This window comes from Ailuropoda melanoleuca, chromosome 8 (genome assembly GCF_002007445.2).
Source record: "Ailuropoda melanoleuca isolate Jingjing chromosome 8, ASM200744v2, whole genome shotgun sequence".
Taxonomy (NCBI): domain Eukaryota; kingdom Metazoa; phylum Chordata; class Mammalia; order Carnivora; family Ursidae; genus Ailuropoda; species Ailuropoda melanoleuca.
In genome coordinates, this window is record NC_048225.1 from 90,727,024 (window position 1) to 90,736,118 (window position 9,095).

A 9,095-nucleotide genomic window follows, 5' to 3' on the forward strand; every position below is an offset into this window, starting at 1 on the left:
AATCGTCCTGTTTTACAGAATTGGAAACTGAGGCCCAGAAACAATTTAGTGACTTGTTCCGTGCCACATGGCTCTCAAGCAGTGGTGCTAAGGTGAGAAGTGAGGTCTCCTACTCCCGGTCCCGAGTTCTTTCCTGTCTTCCCTCTGCCGGCAGATGCCAAGTGCCATTGGTTCTCGTTCCATTCCCAGATTACACAGCTTGGAGAATCCAAGGAAACTTTTGAAGTGGCTCATTAGTTGTTAAATTAGGGAATGTGACAGTGCACGTTCTGTGAAAGAATTGATATAATCTTCGTGTTTACTCCATAGTACCAGTGGTTTGAAAATCAGATTAAATATTGCCCCACGAAATTTGTTATATTGAAACTTCCAGGAACACAATAAATACCAAGTTTGGACATGTTCAAAGGATTTTTAGACTCTGCCTATACACAGTTCCTTTTGGAAACTTTGAATCCATATATACGTAGGTGCTACTAAAAAGTAGAATCCGTGGGGTGCCTGGGTGGCTCAGTCGGTTGGGCGTCCGACTCTTGGTTTCAGCTCAGGTCATGATCTCGGGGTCATGGAATCAAGCTCCACGCTTAGCGGGGAGTCTGTGTCTTTCTCTCTCCCTCTTCCTCTGCCCCACCCTGCTCGCATGCTCTCTCTCTAAATGAAGTAAATCTTTAAAAAAAAAAGTAGAATCGGGGTTATACCAAAAGTGGCCTCTTTTTAAAAACAAACAAACTTTCTGTTGATGAGCAAAATGCCCATTGCAGAATTAGCTGACACTACCTAACAGGAATTTTGTCATCTTCTGTGAGTTTTTATCCTTTTGTCTCACATCATGAGATTTCTTGATTATTTGCTCCCCTGTCCCTTCTAGAAGTCTCTAGAAGGGTCTAGTAGACTGAATAGCTTGCCACACTGAGTTCCAAATTGACTCAGTGCTGGGGAGATGGGAAAAGAGAAAGTAGAATCAGGGTTTGTATGACCCGAGTATATCCAAGTTCCTCCGGAGACACCAGTGGGCTTCAGAGGAGGAGAAAGGATCTATCGTCATCCCCTCCCCACTTAGCCATCTTACCACTCCCGTGTGTCACTGTCTTCCCCACAGTCCCCTTGTGTTCTCCATTCCTTGTGAACTCTTCCTCTGCCCACCCCCTGCTCCTTCTGTCCGTCTTGTCTGACACGAAAGATGGTTCTGTTCTGAGCTCTTTGGAGACCCATCAAAAGCTGAGCCTCAGTAATGTGATAACATGAAGGCTCATTGGCCACCAGATGTTACTGGCCCAGTAGAACACGAACAGCCCATGTCTGAGCCAGTGTGGTGCTGAGTGAGGGATTCGGCCATTAGGGCCTTGCATGGACTTGGTGAGGGCTCAGGGTGATTAAATTCTCTACAGTGTGTCCAAACACAGTGGATTTCCTCAATGCCCAGTCGCACGCCAGAACATTCTTTGCTGGAACATGGTCAGTCCAAAAAGGACTTCTGTTCCCATTGATATTCAAAGATAGCAAGATGACTCATACTGTTCACTTCCCTTTCCCTAGCACAAATATAGCCAGCCTTATCTGTCCCATTTCCCATCGCTGCTCTTGGTAGAAGGTTAGGGAGGAAAAAGTTTTCTACTTTGTTCTGCTTCAGGCCTGGCTAGTAGGACCCCAAACCCTTATTTCAAGAGAAGAGGGGAACATGTTCAGCTTGTTTGTTTCCTAAGCAAAGATTTTGACAAATAAATATGAAATTGTGTGTTCCGTTTTTTTCCTCTTTAAACATCCCTCCCTTCTTTCCATGGCTTCTGGATTTAGCATACTTTATATTTTAGTCTGTAATCCATACAGTTTTAGTTTTGTCAGTGAAATGCCTTTTCTTTTTCCTGGAATAAAGATGATACAGTCCGGTTAAGTAGCTGGGAGGTGGGGATGGGAGGGACCTTCCGGGCAACTCTGACAAAACTCTTCACAGCCTACCACTTTGGGTCACTGAATGTTAGCTTGACATTTTAATGCCTATACTTTTTTTTTTTTNTTTTTTTTTTTTTTTTTAGAAAGCACTAGTTTTATGGTTTGCGATACTCTCCTTTGCCCCCCGCCCCTCTGTCCTAGATTATTAGCTCATTATAAAAGGTTAGGTTCTTACTAGCCAAATAATGAGATGTCCTATCTTGCTGCTTTTCTGCGGAAGTTATCCCTTCTTTGTGGAGTAGAGAGGAGAAAATGCCTTCTAGACAAGACTGAACAAACACCAACTGCTGCGTGATTCCTTGGGGTTAGGGACAGTGGACAGCAGAGACTCTGGGAGTGAATCTTCAAGGCAACTAGGATTCTCGTTGATTACCAGGGGGAACTTTCTTTGTCTTGTCTCTAAACTGCCGCTTGTCAGATAATACACTGTCTTCAGGGCCGCTCTTGCAGGCTACGAGATGGTGATGATCATGACGGTGGTGGGGCTGGGGGTGGTGGAAGTAGAGGAGGTGGGTGTGATGATGCAGGAGATGACGGCGGTGCGGGAGATGACGGCGGTGCGGGAGATGACGGCGGTGCGGGAGATGACGGTGGTGCGGGAGATGACGGTGATGGAAGTGGCAGAGGTGGAAGNGACGGTGGTGCGGGAGATGACGACGGTGGTGCGGGAGATGACGACGGTGGTGCGGGAGATGACGACGGTGGTGCGGGAGATGACGGCGGTGCGGGAGATGACGGCGGTGCGGGAGATGACGGTGGTGCGGGAGATGACGGTGATGGAAGTGGCAGAGGTGGAAGGGGTGATGACACAGTGACAATGACAATATTACAGTAACAACCACCAACCTATAGTGAATGTTCACCACGTGCCAAGACCATTCTAGGAGCCGTACAGCTCTCGTAGCATTCCCAGTAACCCGATGAGAGAGGTCCTGGTAACGCCCTTGTGTGACAAAGAGATTCTGAGGCACAAGTAGATGAAGGGACACGTCCCTGTCCCACAGCCAGGAAGTGTGAAGGCCGGGTTTGGCAGATGAACCCTGACCCGAGCCTGCGCTCTTAACTTCTGTGTGACCCTGCCTCCCTGCCAAACCCTTGACGGGAATGGGGGAGAAGCAGCTTTAATCTGTTCTTGTGTCTTCAGCACCCAACTCAGTACTGCTCATCGAGCATTATGCTCTTACGTCAGTTCACTAGCAGGTGTCTGTGGGCTGTACATCATGGTGTCAGTTACCTTGGAGTATCACGTAGGCAGAGACCCACTAGTTCGAAGCTTATGCTATAGGCTGTGTATTTTGACCAACAATGTGAGGATTCACGTGCCTTTTTCTCTTTCCTGATTACTGGGGACTTTAAATCTGTGGTGTGCATTATTTAACTGTTTTTGGAGAAGAGCAACCAATCAGGCTGACATGTCCTTGTCATAGCGACACGACGTTTGGAAGTAGCTGAAATGACTCATAAAAGTAAAGACACACAGCTGAGTTTGTTTCCTGGGGGCAGAGCTCGCAGAGTAGGGTCACTGTGCTGAGGCCATGCTGGCTTNCGACACGACGTTTGGAAGTAGCTGAAATGACTCATAAAAGTAAAGACACACAGCTGAGTTTGTTTCCTGGGGACAAAGCTCGCAGAGTAGGGGCAGTGTGCTGAGGCCATGCTGACGCCATGATACTTCTGCCCTGACTGGTCCAGGAGGATGGAAATGACTCGACTGAGCCTCTTGGTCTGCTTTGACTCCAACGATCCGCCATGTTAATTCCCTTCCTTGAAGCTGGTTCTGTATTCTCAAAGAATTGACACACAGGCAGTCTCATTTAATATAGGAGCTACTTTTAATGAAAGTTTTTCACTCCAAGTATGACTGTTGTGATGAGCACTGGGGTGTGAAGTGTTGAATCTCTATATTCTCCACCTGAAACTAACATTACACTGTATGTTAAGTAACTGGAATTTAAATAAAAACTTAAAAAAAAAAAACCAGCAAAGAAAAGCTGCGAGAAGCAGCCTAAGTTCTCCTGGAGAAGACCCCAAACATTTGAATTGGTAGTATTTCTGAACTCGGGTGTGAGGGGTAGAGATAAAAACAGAAGGACCAACTGAATAAAAAGTCAACCAGCCAACCAACCAACACGACTGTGTTCAGAGATTGTACTCGGATGTTTTAAAGGTTTCCCCATAAATTATCTCACTTGATAATGACCATGATTGCAGGAGGTAGCAGGATCGGTATGACTGTTCCCAGTTCATCAATATTAATGAGTAGTCTTTATTAAGAACTCGGGGTGTGCCGGACACTGAGCTCAGTGCTTTACCTGCATCTCGTTGTTGGATCCCATGAGGTGGGTACTACGGATCGCCCGCCGCTCTGGCTGACCTGGGCAAGGCCACATGGTTGTTGGAGGAAAGCGTCACTATTCTTAATGTACAAATGAAGAAACTAAGACGCCAGAGGTCTTAAATCCTACTGCTGAGTCCTGGTGGAGTTGAGAGTACCAGTCCGGTGTAAGAAACAGCAGCCTCTGGGTTTTCTCGAACAGGCGGGTGTGTATTTAAAGCATCACACCAGTGCCAGTGGCATGTGACCACCAGAATCTCCAGGTGCTGGTCGGAGGTCTTTGATTGGGAAACCTAGAGGGGCCAAGCCCTTGGCTTTCTCTTGTACCTACAAATGGGCAGTGAGCAAACGCTTCCCAGATGAGGGAATGAGGAAGGACCCAAGGGCAGCTCCTCATCTCCGGATCTTGTGCTTTTTCTCTTTTCTTGCAGAAGGTGGAAGTACCCATAATGCTGCGGCTCCTCAGGGAGCAAAGGATGTTCATGATCCAGACCATCGCCCAGTACAAGTTCGTCTACCAAGTCCTCATCCAGTTCCTCCAGAACTCCAGACTCATTTAACCCCCCGCCCCAGCTACTGGAAGACGGGCCCAGCTCCATCTTGCAGCTGGGGAGGGGCCTCCAGACAACATCTGCTCCCCGAGCAGGGCACAGATGGCCAGAGCAGGCAGGTCATGGGCTCCCTGAAGACAGGAGCCAAGAGTATTCAGAAACATCGTATATTATTTTATATGAGATAATTTATTTTTCCCCCTTTTGGATAACTTTTGTGAATCATTGTAATTTCAGTTTTCACAATAATAGAGTGCTTTTCATTTGAACCATATTTTGACTGATCTGCATTGTAAATATGTCTGTAGGGAAGGTTGCCTGGTGGATCATTTGGGGGACAGAGGCATACAGGGAACCCATCTCTGGTGAAGTTGCAGCCACATTAGTAACTGACCCTGAAATTCATCAGCCTGATCGCTCGTGTCCAAATCAAAGATGGCAAGAAAATGAATTCATTCTAAAATAAAAAGGTAAGGGCCAAGGCCCTTCCCTGAAGGAAAAAATAACAACAAAAACACTACTCTCTCATATTTGGGGGCTCAAGTGGCCTCCCTTCTTCCTTTCTGCCCTCATCCTCAGCAGCTTGAGTTAAGGACAGGAACAGCCATCACCCAGGCTGAACGAGGAGCTCTGTATTGCACCTTTCTCAACACTCCTTCTTTTGGACTCTGGAGCCTGTGTTCCCTGTCGGGAACTGTACTCTCAGCATTTGTTCCTGCTCCCTGTTTGCTCAGTGGGCCCCAGTCTGGTGGTCTTTGAGGCTCCGGGCCAGGCCATCTGTGCAGCTAGGCCTCCTGCCTGATTAGAGAGAAGATAATGGACCGGAGTGGGAAGAGAAAGGAGATGGGCAGGCCCTCGATATCGTTTCTTATTTAAACAGGATGTGTATGCTGGACAGGGGCCTGAAGGTCGAAGTGCTGGATACATTCTGCCTTTCCATCAGTCACCACGTCACTGGAAAGGTTGTAAGGGAACAGTTGGGAAAGCTGATTGATGGGGCTGTTTGGCATTCAGGTGGCAGGGCCCTGGCCGGGAACTGCTCCGAGTGTGAGCCCTCTCCCAGCTGTGCGGTGCTCACTACAGGCTTCAGCCACTAAGGCCTAAGGCCTTAGTGGCCGCTAGGACCGTGTCACTAAGGCCACTCAGGACCCTGTCATCCAAATTTTGGCCACTGGATGCTAGATGCGGGGATTTGTCTCTGACGAAACCCTTCACTGCTTTCCTGTTCTCTGTGTACCCCCCTCTCTGGGTGCTTTGCAGCTCGCTTCTGTGTGTCTTCCTGAGCCTACGCTGGTCATTGTCCTGAATTTCTTAGGTCAGTCCTACTCCACACCTTTTGCCCCTTCCTGAATTGTAGGACTTTGCCCCTCTCCTATCTAGTTGTTGAATACAACTTTTAAACCATGGTTTTGTCCTTCGAATTGACATTTGTGGGTGTTCCCTTATGCTTTTCTCCACTGCTGCCTTCTTGCTTTGTTTTGTTCTTCCTGAGCTGAAAATGTTACGAAAGAATGGCATCAGGTCAGCCAGAAAGAGTGAGCCTGTGTGACATCCGGTGACCACGTGGCTGGCCGCAGCGGGGTGTGGAAGTGGATTCCCGGTGAACTACTTTGGAATGGTAATCACTCAGTTTCACATCTGGCCAGGGGTTATGGTGGTGGTTCTCGCATTTAGACTCAGAGTATCTGGTGATGAAGGGCCTCCTCCCTTCTACTCTGAAGCCTGAAGGAATCAGTCAGGGAGGGTAACTTAATTAAGCTGTTGAGATTCTGGAATTTAGGTGTGTGTTCTGGAAAAGAAAACCATGAGTATGACCTGTATTTTCAATGGCACAGAACTCATCACCCTCACCTGGAGATGCCCAGAACTTGGATCGTTGACAGGCAAAGAGGTACCTGTTTCCCTTCCTTAGACACTTTCCCATCCTTGGGACAGTCTGCTGTTGGGGATGTTGTCACAGTTGGTCTGCGGTTACTGGCTTATCTGATGAACTGCATTAGTATTTCTCTTTCGTCCCGTAGGCCCCGACGTGGGTGCTGTGAAAACCGAGTCTCACGTGGGCAGCATGTAGAGCTGCTGTCTCTTTGAGCTCATCACACATGCTCTTCCTGTCAACCTGTCCGCCGTTGTCACTTTGTGCTGCGGGAGTTGTTCACGCGCACAACGCAGGGAGGAAGCAGGTTTGCCGTCCAATTGCCTAGCGAGAGTTTCTAGCGAAACCCAAAGGAAACCACTTAAAAGTGACTCCACATATTTCATTTTTAAAAACAAATGTTTTTGCTTCTGTCGTGCATTTTGCATTCCTTTCCCCATCTCCAGCGAGTGCCAGCACAGCTCCTGTGAAATTAACAGCAGGCATCGAAAGTCCTTCTCGTGGCATCTGCATAATAATTGCCCAGAGATGCTTTCTATCTGGGAAGCAAGCCAAGGAATAAACCTTGAAGCAAAGTGTATTAAATTAGTTATCTAGTTAGAGCTTTTGGAATGAGTTCCTGATGATGTATCAAGTCTGAAGCTGGAGCTGTCGGGGTCTATTTTTTTCTGGTTGGATTTGAAGAGAGAAAATTAAAATAGAGGGGGGAAAAAAAGAGAGAGATCCTCTTGCAGCAAAGCCATTCAACACTTTGGGGGCCTCTGGTTTTGAAGTTTTCCAGTTGAAATGTTTTGTTTCTGTGATGTGCACTCATTTGGGCACAGGGACCCAGCGTTTGTCCTTGTTTCCCGTGGTCCCTGGATGGTGGGGGCTGAGTCTGATGTCTTCATCCTTGAGCAGAGCTGAGCTGAGCTTGCTGGCAGAGCTGAGCCGTGGCCTGCTGAGCTTATTGGCCCCTTGGGCTCCAAGGAGACACCACCTCTGGTAGCATTTACGTTTACACACACCTCTTGCCTTGGATAGGAGGTAAAGGAGGACTTGGCTACATTAGAGAGGGCAGTCAAACATTGATTTCTTTGCAGGAGAGGAAGGAGGAATGAGCTCTTCTTCCCAGTGAGAGAGGAATAGTAGGATGGGCTAAGGGGAAAACAGATCCACGTGAACTATTTTGAGCTCTGTGCTTCCAAGGAGCTTAAATGGACAGAGTTTGACTTATACAAACTGTGTCGTCCTAGATTTACATTAAGAAGAGGAACTAATCTTTTTTCTATGATTTATCTCTCATTGCTTGCCTGAGACTCAAGTGGCCATCAACGGCCCCTTCTTCCACTAGCCTGGTCAGAGGGGCTTTGTGGGCTCTGTCGAAAGGGTTCCTGTGGGACCTGACCACTGGCTTCCCCAATACTCAATTTATCCTTTATCTTGTCTGCTTTTAGCTTTTGAGATTCAGTTTTAAACTCTAGGGGGTTCAGGAGGTCAGCATTTTTACCCAGCTGCCTACTTCTCTCATCTTTTCAGCTTAATGACAGGTTGACCATAGGAAATTGACAATAGCTGGACCATTTTTTATTACAATGACAGAAAATTCACATGAATCAACCTAATCTCTACAATATTTTTCTTCCCCCTGATATAGTAGGGGTCCTACACACCATATGCCATTTTCCCACACAAGTACTAACGAATATGAAGCATGTGAAATGGACAGCTTGGCCTTACCCTAATGAGCTTTGCACTCGGTGAATGGGTCGCCTCCTGGGGCAGGGAAGTCGGTCTTTGCAGAGAGGTTAGTACACCTGGATGTTAGTATGTTCTCATAGGCAGGGCTGGCCATCAGGCACATCACTATGCGGGTTTCAGCTGCCATCTTTTTTTGACGCACAGTCTGTGTTAGCTGGCTTGAGGCCAGTGGTGACGGCATATGGTGTGTGGGCCAAAAGGTGTCCTCGGCCGGAAAGCAAAATGTGCTTTTGAATCTCATTCCTCCACTTCCAGTGATGTGTTTGATGGTGATAGCAGGTATAGCTATTGACTTTCTTTTGGGGACGATGTGTCCATCACTTTGAAGTGGGGGGAGTTGTGGGGGTAGTTAGTCTGAGATACGTGCCAGGGGCCTGAGACACAAGGGACAGGATTGGGTCAGACCCATGTTACGGTTACTGTGTTCCTCATTCTGCCTCCATCTTGGCAATAACTCTTGGGGGTCCTAAAGGAGGAAATTTCCAGAAGTACCGAGTAAGCGCCTTTGGGATCTTTCGGTGGCCCTGTGTGGGGATTCTCTTAATCCTCGTATTTTACCAAAGACTCTTCTGCTGTTTCATTTTATTTCTGCATATTTTATCAGCTGCGCATCAGGCTCTTATCCAGTGATTTCTTTTTGTGAACA

The 9,095-nt window shown here is 47.4% G+C and overlaps 1 protein-coding gene across 2 annotated transcripts in view; it reads left to right on the forward strand.

Annotated features, from left to right (window-relative positions):
* The window catches only part of PTPN14 (protein tyrosine phosphatase non-receptor type 14), a 170,671-nt gene extending 161,840 nt beyond the window's left edge, over window positions 1-8,831 (forward strand). For both annotated transcript variants that reach the window (XM_034666854.1, XM_034666855.1), the window contains exon 19: window positions 4,717-8,831. In XM_034666854.1, coding sequence (XP_034522745.1) covers window positions 4,717-4,845 — 129 coding nt within the window. In that variant the 3' untranslated portion in view covers window positions 4,846-8,831. The remainder of the gene's footprint in view (window positions 1-4,716) is intronic.
* The last annotated feature ends 264 nt before the right edge of the window (window positions 8,832-9,095 follow it).